The sequence below is a fragment of the Myotis davidii genome, unplaced genomic scaffold, assembly GCF_000327345.1.
Source record: "Myotis davidii unplaced genomic scaffold, ASM32734v1 scaffold265, whole genome shotgun sequence".
In the NCBI taxonomy this organism is placed as follows: Eukaryota; Metazoa; Chordata; class Mammalia; order Chiroptera; family Vespertilionidae; genus Myotis; species Myotis davidii.
The window spans coordinates 1,612,154-1,635,496 of NW_006296627.1; the positions used below are offsets into that span (position 1 = coordinate 1,612,154).

Sequence of the window (23,343 nt, forward strand, 5' to 3'; positions counted from 1 at the left end):
CTGCCTTGAGTTATGTTTGATTGTCGTTTTATTTGTTTAATCTCTAGAACTCTTCCTCATGGGTACTGTATAACATGGCTTCATTTTACTGGAGAATAAAGAATGAGCCATATCAGGTAGTGGAATGTGCCATGCGAGCACTTCACTTTTCTTCCAGGTAAGTTTCCTCCCCTTCTCTACCTTGCATTTTCCACATAGCTTGGGCTCTTAAAGAAACAAAACATAAGAAAACAATAAAAATTAAAAAAAGAAAACAAAAGACTTCAAAGTGATAATAGCATAATATACTTCTGATTTCCATTAGGGAAAAATATATATATATAATGTAGATGCCCTCTAATTCACTTGAGACTTGAATGCAAGGACTTTGGAGAAAGTATTATAGATTAAATGTATTTAGGCTTCATAGATAAGGCCTAAATATATTTTAAAATCACAGAATGTCTTCCAGACCTTTCTCCATCCCCCCCCCCCCACCTTATTTTTGTGGTAAAAATTATAACTATCAGATTGAGTAAGCACCATCAAGTATGTAAAAATGAAACATGATTTTGTTAAATTATTTTCTCATCTGTAAGTATACAGAAAGTTATGCCCCTAAGCTCAATAACTTTGAATGTTATTTTCTCTTGTCGGGTAGTTGTGCATAATTATGGAACATATGCTTCTTTCCTAACATCTGATTACTCTCTCCTTCTCTTTTAGGCACAATAAAGACATTGCCCTGGTCAACTTGGCAAATGTGCTGCACAGAGCACACTTCTCTGCTGATGCTGCTGTTGTGGTTCATGCAGCACTGGACGATAGTGACTTCTTCACCAGCTATTACACTTTGGGAAATATATATGCAGTAAATACAACTTTTTGTTTTCATGAGTCAAATTGGTTGCTGTTTTCTTTTCAATAAAAAATACCTTTTCCTTTCCTCTTTTGGTCCAAATAAGGGAAAGGGGATGGAAATGAATTAGGGGGGAAATCTCAACACAATAATGTATCATAATTGTCCCAGCCTCTTGACAAAAAGAAAAACAAATTGATAGGAATATTAAATTTCTGCAGAGCACACCTCTTAAGATAGCAATACTTCCCAATTAAGCCATGCTGTAGCATGTTTTTATGTTGTGGATATTTGGCCACTGATCAAAATAATATTTATTGTAGAGTGAGATATAGGGGTGACCTCATAAATTATTAGGGGATTTGGACAGATGCAAACAGGCTGTGGCTAACGTTTTTCCCGTGTTTGTTTTTGCTTTTGTCTCTTCAGATGCTTGGGGAGTATAACCACTCAGTGCTCTGTTATGACCATGCTTTGCAGGCCAAACCTGGGTTTGAGCAAGCTCTAAAGAGGAAGCATGCTGTCCTGTGTCAGCAAAAACTCGAGCAGAAATTGGAAGCTCAACATAGGTAATTGGGAGAAAAAATGTCCCCAAAGCACTAGCACCATAGAGCCTTAACTTAGCCCTGTGGATGGTGATCTCAGAGTTAATTTTTTCACTAGAATTAAGAAAAACACCTTTTCACTACTGCTAGTCATATCCCTTTTCTCCAAATCCAGCATGTTTAGTACAATTTGGTGGTGGTTTTGAGGAATCTCTTTAACAGCATGGATTTTAGGAACTAGAGAATGCTTGCAGTAAATGCTGTCATTTAGAGCTTTACAGTTTTAAACATCATTACTTTTGTGAAGTCAGATGGAGGTGCTGCAGGATAATCAGTAATTATACTGTTTAAGTATGTATATTTTTACTAGAGGCCCGGTGCATGAAAATTCACCGGGAAGGGAGAGTCCCTCAGCCCGGCCTGCCCCCTCTCACAGTCCGGGAGCCCTCAGGGGTGAGAGGCGACTGGTGATTGGGGGAAGGCGACACCCCATCACACCTCTGCTGCTGCCACTGCCGGCAGCGCAAGCCTCAGCTGGCCCTGGTTACCTGAGCCTCGGGCCAGCCATTGGTAGCCGGCGGGCTGAGGGGACTGGGGGACTCCAGAGGCAGGCATGTGAAGCCACCCTGCCACACCTGCCACCCCGGCAGAGGTGAAGGGATTGGGAGCCACCATCTTGTGGTTGAGGGCATGGCAGTCACTTAGCATATTCCCTCCTTATTGGCTATGGGTGCTGCCATCTTTGAGGGCGGGGCAGCAATTAGCATATTTCCTCGTTATTGGCTGTGGCACTGCCATCTTTGCGATGGCATTAGGGTCAATTAGCATATCCCCTCTTTATTAGATAGGATAATACACTGTCAGTGAATCACTTGCACATGCTGTGATCTTTTCTCCCCTTTGACTCCTAGGGCTGAGCTATTGTTATGTTAGTTAAGTGAGGTTGAGAGACCTCAGCCTCACTTAATCAGAAGTGTGTAAGTTGTACAGCAATGGAATTCTGTTGCACTTGGTCCTTGCAGTATACTTAATAAAAGTATTTGATTCAACAGATTATAGGGCCAGTTAAGAAACAGCCCATAACTTAGAAGTGAATTGTTTATCACATATAGAATTAGCCTTAATTTTAAGTCTGCTTTGATTATTGGGGAATTAAATGGTGATTTGGAACTCATTAAACCTTTGTATTTGCTTATTTTGCAGTCTGTTTAGAGCATATTGTAGTAGGAAGGAAAGAATGACAGCTTGCTTGTTTATACCTGGCTTCTATTACACCTGATTAGATCTTTCCCTGGCTGAGCTTCTTCCAAGATTGTGCTCTAAAGAATCGAATTGATTCTTTCTTATACAATCTGTACAGCTCCTAAATCTCCACATGTTACAGTGTAATAGGTAATAAGATTTTTGTGACTACATATAATCAGGCAGCTGATTTGATACCAGGTGGTAGAGAATATTCGTTTCTAAAGCAAAGTTTCTGTGGTTTATTCCAAATTCTAGAAACCACGGAGATAGCATGTGAGAACAAGGAAGAGTGGTCCTTACCCTCAACCTTGTCTTTAGGCAGAATCAAAGAGGATTCCAGAAAGGCTTTGACAGTCAGTGGAACTAACACAAACTTTGTGGAGGGAGACAGAATTGTTAAATATGTAAAAGTTAATTGTATATTGTTATGCATCTTTTTTGGCACCTGAAAAGTCCAATACACCATTTATTTAATGTCAAGGTAGTTGTATTTAAGGGGAGAATTTTGCATTTGCCCTTTTGCCCCTAAGTTTTAATAAAACAATAGCATCTATTTAGTCTCATTATTCTTGAACTTCGTGGTACAGTGATTGTACATTAAAAGGAAAAAAAAAAAACCCTGGCAATTATTACTGAGAACCAGAAAATCTATGCATGTAAGTGGGTTTAAAATTCACAATTTTAAAGCTCGGTAACTTTTTCCTGATGTTGAAAATGTTAAGATCCCTCCAGCGAACACTGAATGAGTTGAAAGAGTATCAAAAGCAGCATGACCACTACCTGAGACAGCAGGAGATACTGGAAAAACATAAGCTGATTCAAGAAGAGCAAATCTTAAGAAATATCATCCATGAGACACAGATGGCAAAAGAGGCACAATTAGGTAAGTACTGATTCCAAATAATTGAAGACAGGTTAAGAAATTCACTTCCAGCGTGCTTTACGTCTATAACTCATAAAGCAGTATAACGTTGTGCTTATGACTTCCTTTGCTCTTAAAATCCAGCGTCATCATAGCAGGTATCCCAGCAGGCCAGGGGTCCCTGTGCCTTTTTTAAATTCACATTTTAAAGGAAAAGTGAAATTTTTTAGATCCTAGTCTTAACAATGGTTATTTACCCTCTGTGGCTTACACTGATACTTTTCCAACTTTAATATGCACGTCAGTCTCCTGGAGATCTTGTTAAAATGCAGGTTCTGACTAAGTAGGTCTGAGAATGGGCCTGAGTCTGTATTTCTAACAAGCTCCCATTTGATGCCAGTCTCTGCTGGTCTGAAAACACTGCAACTCAAGCCTACACCAAGTAAAACAAGCTGGACACACCTTAGAAACTAAGTATCCACCCTCTTCAGTCAACACTGGCAACAAGGCTAAATAAATACCTTTTTTTTTCTCTCTTAAAAACAATTGTTTCGTTTCGAAGTAAGATTTTAGATTAGAATTTGGCTCCCGCAGGAATTCTTAATTTGGGTCAGTGGATTAATTTTAGGGAATTTTGAAATTCTCCCCAGAATTATACTTAGAATTGTGTTTGTGCATAATTTTTTTTTTCTGGGAAGAGGGTATATAACTCTTTTTAAAATCTCTTTAGTCTGTGGTCCCACTGGTCTAAGAAAACTTGGGTTGGCAGGAAGTCAGTGATTTGGTTGTATCTAAAATGTTTCATGTCTGATTAAACCCTAAGAGCAGATCTCACAGTTTGACACCAAAGAATAAGTTAATAGAATTCCTTATAGTACACCTTCCTCCCTTGATAAATATATTCGTCTACAAAGCCTCTTAACCTCTGAACCTTAGCGGTGATCATTTATAGTTCATTTTATATTCCATCTAACAAGTATTCTTTGCTATTTTGAGTCTAAAGAGTATGTTTAGTCCTTGGGATTATTTATTCCTCAGTTTGTACTGAAGTGCAACCAGAGCTTTTATGTATAAATCTGAAGCAGGATTATGAAATAAATAAAGCAAATTCTCTCCAGAGAGATGGCCGAAGTCTCTTAAAGCAATGTAGTGAATAGATTTTACAATCATAGAATGTAATTGCCATGATTATCTAGTGGAGCCCCTTTGATTTGTAGATGGAGCAGACGAGACTTCTTTAGAATGATTTAATTTAATGAACCATTAATTAGTGTTCCCCTGTGTAAGTTCCTCCTATGTAAGTACTCTGCCAGGCTCTGAAGAATATAGAGTTGAAACTAAATGATTTAGACTAAGAAAATCATGTTGGCATTGCTGATCTTTTTCATCTATTTAATTTTATTCCTTATTCCAGGAAATCATCAGATATGCCGTCTGGTCAACCAGCAGCATAGTTTACATTGCCAGTGGGACCAACCTGTGCGTTACCATCGTGGAGACATCTTTGAAAATGTGGATTATGTGCAGGTCTCTTTCTTGTTCTCTTCTAGAGTAACATTGCTTCTGCCCCTCCCCCTTCTTGATTTTTTGTATATTTGATCCTTAACATTTATGACTCTCACTTAGGGTTTTGAGTATCCGTTACGTTTTTGAAATCAGATTTTATAGGAAGTACTCAGTTCCTCCATGAATGATATTTCTATTTGCCAAAGAATATGCCTTCTATCCAGTCCTTTTCCCCATGTCTTTCGTACACTATCCCATCCTGGACCCATTCTCTTCTCTAAAAAGATTTTAGAAATACACAGTCTTGTGAGACAATCAGACATTGTATTACCTTGGTTTGGAAGAAGGCTATATATATATTTGGGATTGGTTGTGTAATAGTCTATAATGCCTAACTGATAGCTATATTAAAATCTTAAGATCCTTTCTTAAGTGCCCTTGCCTCTACCCACAGAACACTAATTTTATAGAGTAGTTATCATTTTAGTCTAGATAGGGGGAATACAATAATGAACCAAACCTTGAAATCAGCTAATCTTTAAACCTGAAAGAGACTAAATCATAGAAAGAAAATGAAGGGACAGGAGCACAAACCAATAGCATAGTTGATTGAAAGTTGCTAACTGTTCATTATCTATGAGAGAATACTGTTGGGGCATAGTTCTGAGAATTAAAAGATCTGATTGCTTTATTACCGACCTACTTTCTGATTTCCTACTAATTTTCAATATTCACTAAATGTTTTGAGTTAAATCTTAGTCACAACTCCTTTTCCGCTTCCAGTTTGATTGAACTTTTCATTTTCTAGTTTGGTGAAGATTCATCAACCTCCAGTATGATGTCTGTGAACTTTGATGTTCAGACAAATCAGAGTGACGTCAGTAATTTGGTCAAGTCTCCGCCTGTAGCCCATTCTGTTCTCTGGATCTGGGGCAGGGACTCTGATGCATATAGGGTAAGTTAATAGAGGGTGATGGAGACATTTTCTTAGACAGACAAGCTCTTTTAAAGTGGTGGCTCTCAACTTCACTGATTAATATGGCCTCGTCACAGTTCAGCTTAGTTTAGCAAGCACTTATTAAACTCCTATTAAATGGAAGGCTTTGGCTAGGTAGTAGATAACTAAGACACTGGGTCTGCCTTGAGCTCTGGGTATGGTTTCCAACTCTAACAAGTTTCTAAACTTGACTTAAACATATGCTTGTATTTACTTTTATAATCAGCATGCTTTTATTGAGCTTCCAACTGTGTACCAGGCTACTACTATCAAAATAGTACGCAAATTCCTTGCTCTGCTGGAGCTTACATTCTAGCAGAAGATACAGATAATAAACAAGTTAATAAAGAAGTATTTCTAGGCTAAGAAATTTAGTCAATGGAAATACCAAGATATAAGGACAGAGACCACGTATTTTTTACTCACTATTAAATTTTCAGAATTTAATTGTTTTTATTCTAACAGAATTGATATAGCCACTTAGATTTAGTTATATGCACTATAAATTCCCCCAAAGTTTGATAGCTTTGGGATATAAGTTTAATAAGCCTTTATATTTAGAAAAATGAACATTTTACAAATCAATAATAATTGTTAAACATTGGTATTGGCAAAGAAGAGGTTTTAGTTCAAGGAAAAATGGTTTTCTGTGCCAGTTTTATAAGTATATGTGTGCTTTCAGGTACAAATCCCAAATTTCCCCTCAAATTGGCTTTAACAAAAGAAAATTTGCCTCATGTTATAGGAACTCCAGAGATAGGGCAGAATTTGGATTTGGTTGATGCAAGGGTCCAGTGATGTCACCAGTGACCCATTTCATTCCTTTTTCTTAAATTTGCCATCACAGTATTGGTTTCATCCTAAAGCTTGTCTTGTTCATGAGGTGACAGCCAGCAGCAACTAGAGCAACAAGTTTTTTGTTCTTATGGGGCCTAAGAAACTAAGACCGGCTTTTCTTTCCCAGAGCCCCAAGCAAGCCTCTCCTTGTGTCTCATTGGCTCAGCTGACTTAGGCCTGCCCAACCCTGAACCAGTCTGCGGTAAAGCAGATAGAATTACTGATTTAGACTAATAACCTGCAGTAAAGGGAATATCATAGAATCAACCAAAATGTCTGCATTTATCTTAAAGTACTATTGTTTAATTAGCCTAGTATATTTGTGTTCTTTTTAAAAGTTCATTTAGCATGTTGAAATATTAAATCCAAAGAAATTGATGAGGAACTTTCTTTTTTTATTAGGACAAACAGAATATTTTGTGGCCTAAAAGAGCAGATTGTGCAGAAAGCTATCCCAGAGTCCCTGTTGGCGGAGAATTGCCAACCTATTTTCTTCCTCCGGAAAACAAAGGACTCAGGCAAGTGCTGATGGATTGGCAAAGCACTTGATTCTGCATGGTTGTCATCTGGCAGTTCTTTGAGAGCACCAGCCTTGGACTTGAAAGGTTAAGTCTTTATCTTGACATCACCCAAACTTTGAAAATATGAAACTTGTTCCTTTTTCTTGTGCCAGGATCCACGAACTCAACAGTGATGATTATTCTTCAGAAGAAGAGGCCCAAACCCCTGACTGTTCCATAACTGACTTCAGAAAAAGCCAGACTCTGTCCTACTTAGTCAAAGAATTAGAGGTCCGCATGGATCTGAAAGCCAAAATGCCAGATGACCATGCACGAAAAGTAAGGCTCACTTAGGCTGGTGTTTATTGCCGTCCATTCTGGGTGACTTCACAAGCATCTTAGGAGGAACAGAAATTTGATAAGGCATTTGTTGAGCTTTAACTTTATAAAACTGAAGGATAGAGTTAAAGAATTGTTGAAATCTTAGAGAAATCAGTCATGCTATTGAAAGGGTGCCAGGAAGGTCTTCCTCCCGGCTGCTGCTGACATAGCCACCTAAGCCCTGTTCCTCTCGCTGAGAAGTCTGCAAGCATGAGTGACTCAGAACTCTCTGTTGACCTGATGGAGGCCATTCTGACCACTTCGGTTTAGCTTTGTATCCTCCAGAAGTTTGTATAAATTGGAAGCTTGATTCTCTTTCTTGGCTTTGTGAACTCTGTTTTGGGCTTATTTGAGGTCCTTAGGAATTTGTATGAATGTGGTAACCACACGCAAACATTTTTATTTTATTTTATGTTTTCCAAACATTTTTATAAATAAGTTCTGTTATGTTGTTTTCTTTAATTCTCTTACTTATGTATAACTAGGAATGTTTTACTACTGACTATAAATTCTGTATTACATACCATTCCATACATACAAATGAAAAAATAACCTTTTTACAGAGAAAATAGACCATTACAATGACCTCCTATTTAAAATTAATTTTAAAACTGTGAACAGTTACTACTTACATTTAACAAACATTTACTGAGGCAAAAAAACATTATGTGCTAGGCACTGTTTAGAGTGCTAGGAATGCAAAGATAAATAGACCAGGATTCCTGCCTTGGAGTTGCTTACAGTTATATGAATGCTGCAAGAACATAAAGTAGACTAACTGAGGATTTGGTGCTTTTCCTGCTGGGAAAGAGAGCAGACTTTTATTGCATCAGGAATTGCATACTGTTATCTTCTGAACACTTCCTCACTTGGTTCTGGACACCTAGGATGACTTCAATGGGGTATGATAGATCATCTTAATAAGTATATGTCTTTTAACACTTTTTAGTTATAGGAAACTAGGGCATACAAGTGAGCAGGTCAACACCTGTTGGTATTTCTATGACTTCATTGTTACATGATTATAAATATCTATTCAAATTAGCTGTTCCTGAGGAGCTCAAGTAGAGACTACTATCTATAGAAATTCGTTTCAAATGTCTTTCCTGTTATATTCAATTGAGTCAGTCTTCCTTTTGTTGTTTTCAGATTTTGCTTTCCCGTATTAATAACTATACTATCCCAGAAGAAGAAATTGGGTCTTTCTTATTTCATGCTATTAATAAGGTGAGTCACATACTTCAGACATCTGAAATTTAAGTGCTTACTAACTGTTAAGTAAAAATTAAAATGCATGACTTGGCCTAATATACACACAATACAATAAATATACAAATGATGTATTGTGGAATTATATACCTGAAACCTGTATAATTTTATTAACCAGTATCACTCCAGTAAATTCAATTAAAAATAAATAAATAAAATAAAAATTAAAAAGGTAGAAAGTGCCTTTAGACAAGTGTTCTCTAAAGCAAAAACAAAATTGCCAGGCCGGTGTGCCTTAGTGGTTGAGCATCGACCCATGAACCAGGAGGTCAGGGTTCAATTCCCATTCAGAGCACAAGCCCGTGCTGGGAGCTTGCTCCCCAGTAGGGGCACGCAGGAGGCAGCCGATGGATGACTTTCTCTCATCATTGATGCTTCTCTCTCTCTCTCTCTCTCTCTCTCACTCACTCACTCTCCCTTCTCTCTGAAATCAATAAAAACATTTTAAAATTTATTTAAAAGAATGAAATGCATATGTTGAAAATCCTTTTTAGAACAAGTGCTGTATTCTTGTACTAACTGAAGTATTTGTGGGTTTTTTCAGCCAAATGCTCCTGTCTGGCTGATACTCAATGAAGCTGGACTCTACTGGAGGGCGGTAGGAAATAGCACTTTCGCTATTGCTTGTCTTCAGAGGGCTTTGAATTTGGCCCCACTTCAGTACCAGGACATTCCTCTTGTGAACTTGGCCAACCTTTTGATTCACTATGGCCTTCATCTCGATGCTGCTAAGCTGCTACTCCAAGCTTTGGCCATCAATAGCTCGGAGGTGAGGTTTTAGGTTCCTTTGTAATCACATATGCTATGTGGGGGTAATTCAGATTCAGAGAATAATTTGCATATTTTGAGAGGGCATGAAACAGATTTTGTTTTATTTTTGATGTGTTTATTTCTTTATTTTAAATGAGTGAAATTTATAATTATGAAGTTCATTTTTTTAAGAAAATTACACTTAAATAAGAATGACAAAGCTGCTAAAAATATACTGCCACTTTTTTTATGTCAGTCAGAAACATCTGGCTTTTCTTTGTCCTACTCATCGCAACATGCACGCTGCTTAATTTTATACTGTTTTACAACTTTAATTGACAGATCTCTTTATACCAACCAGGCCAGAGCACTAGTTAAAAGTTATTTTGATAAGAACAGAGGTGGAGCCCTAGCTGGTTTGGCTCAATGGGTAGAGCATCAGCCTGCAGACTGAAGGGTCCCAGGTTCGATTCCAGCCAAGGGCACATGACTGGGTTGCGGGCTTGATCCCCAGTAGGGGGCGTGCAGGAGGCAGCCAATCAATGATTCTCATCATTGATGTTTCTATCTCCCTCTCCCTTCCTCTCTAAAATCAATAAAATATATTTTAAAAAAAAAGAACAGAGGTGGATTGAAATTCATGTCTTGAACCTACCACATGCAGTCCATGGAGTGACATCACTGCTTTGCAGTTAATTACTATATTTCATAGTTTCTAAGAAGCCACTACTTTTTTTTTCATATTTTAACATCTCAGAAATAAGGATATATGTTATAATTGATATCATCTTAAGTTTGATAAAATGCAGTTATAATAAATATGTAATTAAATTGCTTTTATAACTAGTGTCTAAACGTTTGTAGATTTCCTATCCAAAGAAATTTTTAGAAACAGAGTGCATGAGTGGTTAAGTTTTCTTTGAGATATTCCAGAACTAATTTTTAAGTATGAGAAGAAATATTGCCTTGTTAAGAGTGTCCTTTGAAATCCATAGCTGGATTTTAAGCAAAAGTTTACAATCACTATACTACACAACAAGTCAAGTTGCTGAAGAAGTACATCAAATATCTCTTGAACATTTATCATGTGCCATGTGTCGTGGGAACAGATGCTCTATATGAGATGTGATGAATTGGCCTCCAAATGGAAGGCTGATACAGCTGTGTTCCCATTGCTACTTTTCACTTTCTGCTGCCACCAGCCAAGGCAATTAGGGTGTATTCTTCTGAAGAAAAGAGAGCTCCTTTAGAGATTACTTGCCTTTCCACTTTTGAATATGATACTAAAATATCAGTTGTTATAAACTGTGTACTGAAACAAGAAAAAAAATATAAACTTATCAGGGTAGATAACCCCAAATAAAACTTAATCAGTACCCCATCCCCAGCTGTCAACATTTGGAAGTTTTCCTTGTTAAGCTTTTCTCCTATGTAAATATTTCATAGTATTGCAACTCTACTGTACTGGTGATATTTAAAACTTATTGTATAAAAATAATTTATTACTGCATAAGTTTTTATAGCCATCAATGTAAATGGTTCTATAAAGGTTCAGTGAATTGGTATATCATAGCTTACTGTTCCATTGTTGGATGTTTAGGTTACTGATAGAATTTAGCTATTGTGAATATGGTTTTCTACATGAGGCCTTTTCTGTATCCCAGATAATTTTCTTAGTAAAGATAGCTAGCACTGAAATTAGTAAGTCAAGAAGAGAATAAATATTTTAATGACTATAATACAAAATGCCAAGCAGTCCACCAAAAGACTTGGGCCAATATACATTGCCATAGTTAAGATTTAACAATCTTCATTCCATCTGTATCTTCACCAGAATTGGGCAGTTAAAATAACTGCTAACTTTTACTGTTTGTGTACTAGAGCCAGGTACCATAATGAGCACTACACATAAAATAACTCATTTGATCCTCACAACACTCTATGCGATAGGATTTTCCCATTTGATAGGTAAAGAAACTCTAAGAGATATGTCAAAAATCAGAGCTCAGATTTGAACTCGGGGAGAGAGACCACAGAGCTCACACCTTTAGCCAAGTTACAGTGCCTCTGAATTCACATTTGTATAATAAGTTTCCTTTAAATTTTTTCACTTCACTAACATAAATTTATATTTTAATTTTTAAAGTAAAAGTGCATGTATGCATGTTGCTCATTTTGTTAGAATTTAGTTGTTTTTAATCTTACATGAACTCATACAATAGTCTTTAGCTTTATCTGTCATGTTAAAATATTTTCTCTCTTGGCCTTTTTGTCTTAGCTTTTAAAAATTGCCCTTAAATTTATCCATCTTTTTTCTTTTCATTTCTGTTGTTAGATATAAGGTGTCCCCATAAGACATTTGAAAAAAAATTAGTTCTGTTTAGTTTTTGTTTTCTATGACTTGTCTTTATATAATTAACTCAAGTAAATAAAAATATTTCCCTATGTTATCTTCTAGATGTTTTATGATCAATTTCAAGTTAAATTTTCTTTATAATATGAGGTAGGGATCAGAGTTCACTAATCAAAGTTCATATTCACATAGATATCCAGTTGTTCTAGCACCATATCTTGAGAACACTATCCTTTCCCTATTGAATCACCTATCACCTTTGTTCTGAACTCCAGACTCCTTTCCTTTACCTAACAGCTTACTTGATATCTCCACTTCAGTGTCTAAAACACACTCAAAAACTAAAGGCCAAAACTAAGCTTCTTAAAATTGTTCCAATTTGTTGTTCTCTGTCTTCCCCATTTGAGGAAACAGTAAAACCAGGTCTTCAGGACAAAAACTTGGAGCCATCTGTTATACCTTTCTCCACCTCTTAGGGCAAATCCAATCTATTAGCTAACCTTGCTAATTCTATTTTCAAAATATACCTACAATTTCACTACTTATCATAACCTCCACTGCTGTCTAATTTAAACCACCATTATCTTTTTTCTGGATTATTTCAGCGGCCTCCTAACTGGCCTCTCTGCTTTTGGCCTTTGTCCCCTGATAGTCTTCACAATGCAGCAGTCAGTCAGATTTTATGAAAGCAAAAACAAAAACAGATGTCATTCATCTCTTCAAATCTCTGCAGTGGTTCTCCATGTAACTCACAGTAAAAGACAAGAATTAATAACGGTGAAGAAGATCCAAGGTGACTGTGACCTTGTTTCTTTTTTGAATCCTTTACTCATTCTGTTCTAGCCTCACTTGCCTCCTTGCATTTCCTTGAACATGTTAGCATGCTCCCACCTCAGGGCCCTTGCACTTCCTGTTCTCTCCACTTGGAAAATACTTCAGCTCCCACCAAGATTTCTTCATAGCTTGCTCCTCCATATCCTTAACGTTTTTTATAAATACTAACTTCTCGGTAAGTCCTTCCCTTACTACTCTATTTAAAATGGCACTCCCTGCCCTAACCGGTTTGGCTCAGTGGATATCGATGTTTCTAGCTCTCTGTCTCTCTCCCTTCCTTTCTGTAGAAAATCAATAAAATATATTTTTAAAAAAATAAATAAAAATAAAAAATAAAATGGCACTCCCACCCTGGCAGATAGGTAAATTGGTTAGATCATCGTTCTGATATACCAAGGTTGCCGATTCCATCCCTGGTCAGGGCACATATAAGAAACAGCCAATTAATGAATCAACGTTTCTCTCCACCAAATCAATAAATAACTAAAAATAAAAAAAAATGGCACTCCTTTCCCCACTCTAGTATTACTTCTATCTCTTCCCTGCTTACTTTTCTCCATCACATTTTCTTCATAGTTGTGTAATATTAGACTGTACGATCTACAAAGGCGGGGATTTATCTTTATTATTTTCTGCTGTATCCCCAGTGTCTAAAACAACGTCTGAAACATTAGCACATATTCAGTAATTATTTTCTGGATGAATTCATGTGGTCATAGCAATAATCATAACACTATTTTCTTATGCAAAATATCAAGACAATTTTGAAATCAAGGTATGGGGTTTAATTTTAATTTTAGCTGAGCCTGAACCACTAAGTAATACTTTAAATGTAATTTGAAAATTACTTATATTGAGCCTCTTTAATCTGGAATCTTTTTGTACACCTTGGCTTGGTTAAGTGAGATATTTTAGATGACCTAACAGCCTGAATCAGAAGCAAGTAGTTGGATAAATCATAGGTGTTGCTTTTCATAGGGATATATTGTGCAATTTGAGAATAAGACATTCATAGATCTTTAAAAATATTTTTCATAAAATAAGTGTAGAATAAATGGTTTGTATACAAGCAAATTACAAAAATATTAATTATAGGTATGTTTTAGCTAAAACAACCTAAACTGAATACTTCGGGATACTTTTAAAAACAAAGTCCCAACAAATAATTGGAAAAAAATCTGATAACTAGAAATAAATAAAATATTTTTGTACTGATTACAAAGCATTAAGAGGAAGAAGTTCTAAAGTAAGTGGTGATATACATCGTGTTTATGGATTGGAAGAGTCAATATTAAGATGTAAGTTCTCTCCAAATTGATTTATAGATTCACTTCATAAGTGTTGCTTTTCTCTCAGCAATTACATGTATGATGTGTGTATAAATTGACAAGTTCATTCCAAAAATCTACGTAGAAATAGATCTAGAATAGCCAAAAAATTGGGGGGTGAGAAGGAGAAAAAAACAGAGTTGGAAGGCTTATAAAAAATTTGAGGACTCGGTATAATTAAGTCAGTATGGTATTGGCACAAATATACTCAAATATATCAACAGAACAACAATAGAGAAATTAGAAGTAGGCCCTATGGATATGGTCACCTGATTTATGACAAGGGCATACCTGTAGTTCAGTGCAGGGAGGGCAAGATAATCCCTGTGGGAAAACTAACGAACCTTGACTCCTACCCCACGTTGTACACAAAAGTAATTTGAGAAGGATCATGTACCAAAATGTGAAAGATAAAACAATAAAGATTCTTAATAAAAACATAGGAGAAGTCTTTATGATCTTACAGTAGGCAAAGATTTCAAAAAACACTGACTGTAACTTAAGAAAATATATAAAAACTAAACTTCATTAAAATTAAGAATTTCCGTTTATCAAAAGATACCATTAAGAGAGTAAAAAGGCAAATCACAGACTGAGAAGATATTTGCACTAAGTATTTGCAAAAAAGGTCTCATACCTTGTAGATATATCTATACTAATAAAAGTGTAATGTGCTAATTAGACCTGATCTTTCCGGACAAAGGTGGGGCTGCGAGGGAAGCCTGGGTCCTGGCTGCCTGCCGGCGCCAGAGGGAAGCCCAAATCCCAGGTGCCAGAGGGAAGCCGGTGCCGGCAGCTGGAGGAAGGAAGGCCTACTCTTGCATGAATTTCACGTATCGGACCTCTAATATATATATATATATATAGAAGTCCTTCAAATCCATAAAGAAAAGACAATTTTGTTTAAAATGGGGAAAACAGCATGTACTTCAGAAATGAGGATTTCCAAATGAAAAAGTATTCATTATTACTAATTAAGGAAATGCACATTAAAACCACAGCTCATTAAAATAGCTAAGTTAAAAAGACTGACAATACCAAGTCAGTGAATTGGTATTGACTGTTGGGAGTATAAATTTGTACATCCACTTTGAAAAACTATTTGGTTAAAACTAAATATATGCCTTCCCCCTCTTAAGCCCACTGCTAAGTATATACCCAAGAAAAATGAGTACATATGCCTCTCAAAAGACTTTTACAAGAATGTTGATAATAGCTTTATTCATAATAGCCAAAAACTGGATACAGTCCAGTAGGAGAATAGGTGAACAAACTGTAATATATCCACATGCTGGAACATTATATATCATTTTAAAAAGAATGAACTGATACACAAAAAACATTCAATTTCTTGAAACTTAGTTTTTGTGTTGAGTGAAGGAAGCTACAAAAAGGTACATATTATATATATGCACATAAGAGAACATGCTATTTATTCCATTTATATGAAATTTAAGAACAGGCAGAGCAGATCTATGGTGATAGAAGTCACAACATCACAATGATAGTTACCTCTGGGATTGGGGTTCAATTGCCCTAGAACTGTTCTAAATGTTCTATATCTTGAAATGAGTGGTGGTTACAAAACATCATTGATCTATACACTTAAGACTAGTATACATTACACACTTTATGTATTTTTTATCTTAGTAAAAAGGTAAAAGATGAATTTATATTTGTGTTATATAGTTTAGAATTGCTGGCGTGAATGAAGTGGGCAGTTAGACATTAGCTTTTATGGGGTAACCTTTAAGAAAAGCCAAAAGGCCTATAATATAAAGGTGTTTTGTAACTCTCAGAAATATTAATTCATTAACATTTTGCTGATTTTTTTCAGCCCCTGACCTTTTTGAGCCTGGGGAATGCTTACCTTGCTCTGAAGAATATCAGTGGGGCACTTGAGGCCTTTAGACAGGCTTTGAAATTGACTACCAAATGCCCAGAGTGTGAAAGCAGCCTGAAGTTGATTCGCTGTATGCAGTTTTATCCTTTTCTGTACAACATCACCTCTTCCGTTTGCAGTGGTAAGCAGCTATTTAGTGCTGGCAATGAGTTCAACCAGAATTTCTATTCTAATCAACAGAACACAGAAAATTATTTTCTCCAAGGATCTAACATAACTATTATAATTCTAGATGCATAGGAAAGAAATTGTTTATTATTTACTATACAGATACTTCAAGGTGTTAGGCTTAATTCTCTCCCAGAACCCTAGTTAAGAAAGACTGACTAAAATGAAGGATATTCAGCTGGGATTGGTAGGCTCTGAGCTTTTGTTTTATTTCTTTTCCCCAAATATCTGATTTTTACAATGACTGAAATTTATGGTCAGGGATATTTTTTCTATCCATGAATTCAAACTGTAGCAATAAGGTTTGAAGCAATCTTTCTTTTTCTATCCTCTTTCACTGAAGTACAGCCCCTTGCCTTTCAGTGAAGGTAATCTGGATCTTTACTGCACCTTTAACATAGTCACCTGACATTAGTGGTATCCCTTTGCATTCTTCCACTTGCTTCCACGGCTACTTAGCATTCATACATATGCATGTGCATATGTGTATCCACCTGGGTCAGAATATTTGAGTTAATATCCAAACTATTATAAATTCATCAGTTAGAATGCTCTAAGAGTTCCATGATGTTTGGTAATTTACTTGTTTAACCTTCACTACAAGAAAAAAAATGAGTTTGACTTGAATTATGAGAGGTACGGTTTATATATGTGTGAATCCCCATTGCCTTGCTATTGTAGAGCACACAGTGGGTGCTCTATTAATGTTCAAACTTAATTATAATATTAAAGCCGTTCAGTTCTTCATTTTAGATATTTTTTTTTAAGTGGCATCCACTTGGTTAAGTGACCTGTCTAAAAGAGATTTAGCCCTAGCCAATTTGGCTCAGTGGATAGAGCATCAGCCTGTGTACTAAAGGGTCCCCAGATTCAATTCTGGTCAAGGGCACATACCCAGGTTATGGGCTCAATCCCCAGTAGGGGTCGTGTAGAAGGCAGCCAGTCAATGATTCCCTCTCATCATTGATGTTTCTGTCTCTCTCTCTCCCTCTCCCTTCCTCTCTGAAATCAATAGAAATCTAGGAAAATAAATAAATAAAAAATAAAAGATATTTAGTAGATTTGGCACCCAAAACTGGTTTTCTGATTCCCTATACTACACGGCCTTAGGATTTCAATGCAATGACAGGCAGTAAGTGGTGCTTACACTTTTTAAAAATGTATCAGAGCCTGGTTTTTTAGTGAAGAAACCAAAACTCTCTCAGCAACAGAACTCCTTAGTTTTGCTGAGAGATTAGTTCTTGCATGAATACTGAAGGTCAAAGACCATGCTTTTGCAAGGCAATATAGTGGCTGGTGCTAGAATCATACAGATTCATGTTGACCCTCGCTCTGCCATTACTGTCTTTCACTCCCAGCAAAGTAACTTGTGTCCTCATCTATAAAATGAAAGGCAATAAAAATCTACCTCATATACCTGTTGGGAGGATTAAATGAGATTCTTATAGGTGTTGGGTAAAAGTAAGTAGAAGTGTTCAGAACTTTAACAGTGCAAGTTATGGATCTTTATCACCTTACATAAGCCTAGAAAATGTTTTATAGGTTACTAAGGACAGCCTTGAACACAGGGTTTCACTTTTTACAGTAGGCTGCTTATATATTAACTAGAGGCCCAGTGCACGAAAATTCGTGTGCTCAGGGGGCCCCTCAGCCCGGCCGGTGCCCTCTCACAGTCTGGGACCCCTTGAGGGATGTCTACCTGCTGGCTTAGGCCCACTCCCTGGGAGATCTGGCCTAAGCTGGCAGTCAGACATCCCTCTGGCAGCCTGGGAGCCCTCAGGGTATGTCTGACTGACGGCTTAGGCCTGCTCCTGGGGCCTAACCTGCAGTTGGACATCCTTAGCGCTGCTGAGGAGCTGCGCTCGCAGCTGTCAGCCTGGCTTGTGGCTGAGTGGCACTCCCCCTGTGAGAGTGCACTAACCACCAGGGGGCAGCTCCTGCATTGAGCGTCTGCCCCCTGGTGATCAATGCGCATCATATCGACCAGTCATTCCTGGTCGTTTTGCTGTTGGGGTCAATTTGCATATTACTCTTTTATTATATAAGATAGGATCTCCTATATATTTTCTTTACCTACTATCATCTCCCTCCTCTCTTGATTTGTTTCTATTACTGGAAAGAAGGTTGGTAGGTATATAGCGACCCTTTTCTAAAAGACCTTTTTCTTAGCATTACTTTCGCATGCTTTTGCCTATTAATATTTGTTTATTGAAATTTATTCTTTTTTAAATTTTGTATTTATTGAATAATTTGAGAAAGGAATGTCAGTTTGTTGGTCCACTTAGTCATGCATTGATTGGTTGCTTCTTATATGTACCCTGACTGGAGATTGAACCTACAACCTTGGCATATTTGGGCAACACTCTAACCAACTGAACTACCCAGCCAGGGAAATTTATTCTTATTTTATGGTACTTATGTCAAGAGAGAAAATTCAGTTGTCTTGAAATTTTTCCCCAGAGCTTAACTTCAAGCCCAAGAAACTAATAACTTGAAATAGATCTTTTCTAAAGTTGTCGTATCTAATATTTCAGATTATCCCAAGACTATTATTGGATCCCATACAATAACATTAAAAGAAAATAATTAGGAAAAGGGAATACTCTTTTAGTTCTTTTAGAAAGAACTCATTAATAAATACTTTTTAAAATGGATGGCTGTTTTTACATTGTATTTAACTAGTTTAGAAAATAATCTAACATCTGCTAGCCCTTAAATAAGTGCTGGTACTCTCTAGTAGAAATGTATGCTGTAGCATTTTCTAAGTTTAAAAACTCATTGCTGGTACTGAATTTTCAGCATTCAATTTTTCTTTGACAATGTTTTTTGTATTTATTTCCACAGTAATCCTGCACAAGTAATGTATTCTGTTACCTTTAAACACTGATTCTTTCAGCTTAAAAATAATTACTATGCTTACAAAATTTTCCTACTTATAAAGACTTTATAGCTAAAAATGTATCAATTAGTACAAAATTATTTTGCTCATAATTGTTCCACTTGTATTAATCTAGAAATCATTTATTGACTACCATTTGTTAGGTACATATGTTCTTATAGCAACTGCTCATCACTCTCTCCCTACAATGCCACTTAATAAAGTCTTCTCTTTTATAGGTAGTTTTATATTGCCACTATCATTTCAAGGGTGCTGGGAAGGAAAACTTAATAGATTTTTTTTTTAATTGCCTACTCTCAAGTTGACTGCAAAAGATAAGCTAGCTCTTCTAGTTTTGATTAACTATTTTATTTCAGCAGTTTTGGAATATGTAGTCTTTTCTCCACATTTTTTGGTTGTTATTTTGACAACTTGACTTAAGTGTAATTGAATGGGTTGTTTTCACACACTCATTCTTCAGTAACAACACACTTGATCATTTTTAAACTAAAATGGAATCTGTTAAATGAACTTATAATGCTTTTAAGTCTAAAGTCTCTGAAATGCTCAACACTTAAAAACGGACTTTTTTCATTAGAAAATATAAAGTCACAGAAAATGACATTTCATGAGGCAATAATTAGTATCGTCTCTAATGACCACATTAGAAAATAAATTTTAATAACGATATAAGCAAAAGATAGATAATGAATCTGTAATATTCACAATAGTGGATTTTCCCAAGTACTTACTATTATTCTGAAGTATTTTCTAAATACTTTATTCTTCAACTTCACTAATTTGCAAATTAAAAAGTAACATCTTGCCGAAACCGGTTTGGCTCAGTGAATAGAGCGTCGGCCTGCGAACTGAAAGGTCCCAGGTTCGATTCCGGTCAAGGGCATGTACCTTGGTTGCGGGCACATCCCCAGTGGGGAGTGTGCAGGAGGCAGCTGATCGATGTTTCTCTCTCATCGATGTTTCTAACTCTCTATCTCTCTCCTTTCCTCTCTGTAAAAACTCAATAAAATATATTTAAAAAAAAAAGTAACATCTCGTAAAGATATTTTTGACTATTTAAGCAATCTACATTGTTCTATTATATTTTTGATATGTATAATTTTACTTTACTTTTAGTATTCTTCACTCACTATTATTTTCCTCATTAGAAAATCATAAGATCAATGGAAGATTATATTTATTAAACTTCATTTTCATGAGATGCTTACAGATATGCCACTAACAGTGGTACTAATATTTACCAAATATAATTAAGCATCAAACCCAGGATTTCTGAACCCTGGTATTTTTTTAATTTACTGAAACACATGCCCATTTAAAACTGTTGGCCCAGAACTTTAGAAATAATGAATAATTATTATATAGAAGTCAGACTTTAATATTTAGGAAAGCATAGAATTGTATGCAGTTTCTCTATAGTATGTATTTGAAAGTTTCCCCACCATAGAAAAAAATGGAGGAATTTCCAAACAATGTACATACATGAGCTCTAACATCTGTTCCAGTGTTTAGAACAATTATCCTGTATAAATATAGAAACATTGTTGTCCCCACAATGTTTCTATATTTATAGCATCTATTTACCTAAATACTATCCCCTTTTATAACTTCTTTAATCTGTGATCTTTAACCTAAATTTCTTTAGATGTATAACTTAACAGTTTAAAGCAGTTTTCATGGAGTTCAGATTTTGAAGGAAAAGAAATCCTGCATTTTGCTACCCTCCTGTGGACTATCCAACATATGCTACCTGCGTGAAGGGTTTTTGCTTTATCACATTCTTCATAAGAATTAGTGAGCTATCTGCTTAAAAATAAAGTCTTAAAGACCCAGTTTTTATAGCATTTTAATATGCTAGTAGGTAACTTATCTGCATTTATTTTTGTAAGAAGAATTAATACTGGTTAACTTATTATGGGCTTCAAAATCCTGCAACCAAGTATGCAGAATTGAGTGAAGCTAATTCACTGCCAGAGGGTGTGGTGAATTTTAGCTCATTTACCACCTAAGAACTTTAATTCATTCTGCCTTTTGCAAAGTCAATGGAAATTGTACCAACTGTGATATATGATGCTGCTGTTATAAACAGCCTGTTTTCTTTGCCACATACATCCTGCTTTCCTGGTTCCATGGGCCTGCTCATGCTGTTTTCTGCAGCTCTTCCCCATTACCCTGCCCCCTCCAGGCCAAAAAAGCCCTAATCTTACCCACCCTTCAAGGTCCACTTCTGCCTTACCTGATCCCTTAATTACAAGTAATGTGCCTCTCCTTCAGCCCCTGTGACGTGCCTTTGTAGTTATTTGTATACAGGAAATAACTCTCCTGTAAGATTTTTCTAGCTCGTTGAGAACAGAGACCGATCCTTTTCTTCATTTTCATACCCTGGCCCAAAAGTCTAGCACATAGAATTAAATAAATAGTGAATTAGCTGATGATATTTCAAGTTTGAACTACTGAAAATACCTAATAATAAACTTGTTAGGTATCCACCCACTGTTTACCAGAATTTTTTTACGGAGCCACCACTCAACATACATAATAAAGATAGACCTATTAAGCCCTGTAGCTCCAACATCATAGAAGGGAGAGGAGAAAATGAATTATGTTTTCTCATTTGTCCACTGGATGCTGTCACATCTAATAGATGGCTTGTAATCGTCCACACAGTTTTTAGTAAGAGTTACAAACAATTGTCCTTATTGATTCTCATGGAAAAAGAAAACAAAAACCATTTATTGGTGAATCAGTGAGTCTGAGAAAACCTATTGGATTTGTTTTCCTATATATATATTGATTTCAGGGAGGAAGGCAGAGGGAGAGAGATAGAAACATGAATGATGAGAGAGAGAGTCATTGATCAGCTGTCTCCTGCACGCTCCCTACTGGCGATCAAGCCTGCAACCCGGGCGTGTGCCCTGACCGGGAATCGAATCCAGGACACTTCAATCAGCAGGTCAACACTCTATCCACTGAGCCAAACCGGCTAGGATTCCCCAGCATTCTTGCTTGAAGTTATGAGGTAGCTAGGATGAGATAAGCCAGAATTTTAAATTTAATAAATGCTAATAGCGGGTATGGCAGTTTTCTCTTCTTTTTCTTCTTTTTTTTTTTCAACATAGTGTCTGCAAGGGAACATGTTTCATAGTAAACTTCCCGGGAGCGTTTAGAGATCTGATCTGACCTTTCACATTTCTAGAGGAAGTGATGTAGCTGCCAAGAGTTTTTGTTCTGCCTGTTTTTCCCACAACCTACCTGTCATGGTGTCTGTATCTCAACTGATGCTGACTGCTCCCCATGCTTTGTCACTTAAGACGACATGACATGACAAAGAGATCAGATTTACAACCAGTTCTCCTTTTTCTGAAAGGAGGCAGGAAATGTAGGTCTTGAGAAACCAGTGCAACCAAAATTCTGAGACAGAGCAGATTTCCCTGTCATGTGTGAACAGAGCATTCCCAGGATAGCTTTCAACTCCAGAATATGTCGTAAGAGGAAAACACACACACACTTCCTTGTCTTTGAGGGCACCACTTTTCATTCTTCGTTGTTTTTTTAAACTTGCTTCTGACTCATTCACCTCACTAGGAGGAAATGCCTGTGTAATCCTGAGGTTGCTGATTTCAAGTCTTTAATATGGTCTCTTTCCTACCTGGCACTGCACTTTTTTTTTAATTCTTTATTGTTTAAAGTATTACATATGTCTCCTTTTTCCCCTATTGACCTCTCCCTGGTAGTTCCCACCACCATTCATTTCTTTAACACCGCCCCCCTACCCCCAGCACATGCCCTCACCCTCCTACTGTCAGTGTCCATGGGTTCTGCTTATATGCACACATACAAGTCCTTTGGTTGATCTCTTATCCCCCCCTGCCTCCCCGCCCCCGTCCCAGCCTTCCCTCTGAGGTTGGATTGTCTGTCTATGGATCTATTTTATTTAGTTCATCAGTTTATGTTGTTCATTATATTCCACAAATGAGTGGGATCATGTGATATTCATCTTTCTCCAACTAGCTTATTTCGCTTAGCACAGTGGTCGGTAAACTGCAGCTCGCGAGCCAAATGCAGCTCTTTGGCCCCTTGAGTGTGACTCTTCCTCAGCCTTAGGAATACCCTAATTAAGTTCATAAA

The 23,343-nt window shown here is 36.7% G+C and overlaps 1 protein-coding gene across 3 annotated transcripts in view; it reads left to right on the top strand.

Moving 5' to 3' along the window:
- The window catches only part of TTC17 (tetratricopeptide repeat domain 17), a 76,862-nt gene that overhangs the window by 21,025 nt on the left and 32,494 nt on the right, over positions 1-23,343 (top strand). For all 3 annotated transcript variants that reach the window (XM_015569492.1, XM_015569493.1, XM_006772238.2), the window contains exons 6-16: positions 48-157; positions 706-850; positions 1,268-1,407; positions 3,351-3,511; positions 4,905-5,017; positions 5,805-5,951; positions 7,233-7,348; positions 7,504-7,669; positions 8,861-8,938; positions 9,525-9,749; positions 16,083-16,269. In XM_015569492.1, the coding sequence (XP_015424978.1) occupies positions 48-157; positions 706-850; positions 1,268-1,407; positions 3,351-3,511; positions 4,905-5,017; positions 5,805-5,951; positions 7,233-7,348; positions 7,504-7,669; positions 8,861-8,938; positions 9,525-9,749; positions 16,083-16,269 (1,588 nt within the window). The remainder of the gene's footprint in view (positions 1-47; positions 158-705; positions 851-1,267; positions 1,408-3,350; positions 3,512-4,904; positions 5,018-5,804; positions 5,952-7,232; positions 7,349-7,503; positions 7,670-8,860; positions 8,939-9,524; positions 9,750-16,082; positions 16,270-23,343) is intronic.